At 42.8% G+C, this 470-nt stretch overlaps 1 protein-coding gene across 1 annotated transcript in view; it reads right to left on the bottom strand.

Moving 5' to 3' along the window:
* The window catches only part of septin12 (septin 12), a 28,670-nt gene extending 28,200 nt beyond the window's left edge, over positions 1–470 (bottom strand). The window contains exon 1 of the mRNA XM_076032653.1: positions 261–470. Within this exon, the coding sequence (XP_075888768.1) occupies positions 261–315 (55 nt within the window). The 5' untranslated portion in view covers positions 316–470. The remainder of the gene's footprint in view (positions 1–260) is intronic.

The following is a 470-nucleotide window of genomic DNA, read 5'->3' as shown; positions in this document are numbered from 1 at the left end:
TGTGCACAGACATGCTTTTCTCACCCTGCCACAGTCACATAATAATTCGTAAAGGACGCACAAAAATGAAAATAAGATTAAAGACGCAGCCCAGAGAGAGAGAGAGAGAGAGGGAGCGCTCTAAATGCCTCCACTAATCTCCAGCCCAAAGCAGCGCGGTTTAAAAAGAACCTGATCAACCACACATCTTCATTGTTACGACTGACAAAACCAACAGTGAATTATAGTTTTTTTTCTTTTTTTTTTTTTGAACGTCATACCTTCAAAATCTGATAAAATCCCTTCGAGTTGATCTTTCACGGAGAGCTCCGACATCCTGTCTTGGGTGCAAAAGTCGTCTCGCTGTCCGGGATCAAAGATTCCTCTCCAATTAAAAGAAATGAATTAAACAGTAATAAAAACCAACAACAGCAGCCAGCGACTGGATTTCTTCTCTACCGCGTCTTCCGGGCAGTGGAGCTGCAGCCAAT

The sequence above is a fragment of the Nelusetta ayraudi genome, unplaced genomic scaffold (genome assembly GCF_046127955.1).
Source record: "Nelusetta ayraudi isolate G7.1 ecotype Tasmania unplaced genomic scaffold, CSIRO-AGI_Nayr_v1 ptg000034l, whole genome shotgun sequence".
In the NCBI taxonomy this organism is placed as follows: Eukaryota; Metazoa; Chordata; class Actinopteri; order Tetraodontiformes; family Monacanthidae; genus Nelusetta; species Nelusetta ayraudi.
Note: the sequence above shows the minus strand (reverse complement) of the source record. Positions and strands in the feature narration are given on the sequence as shown.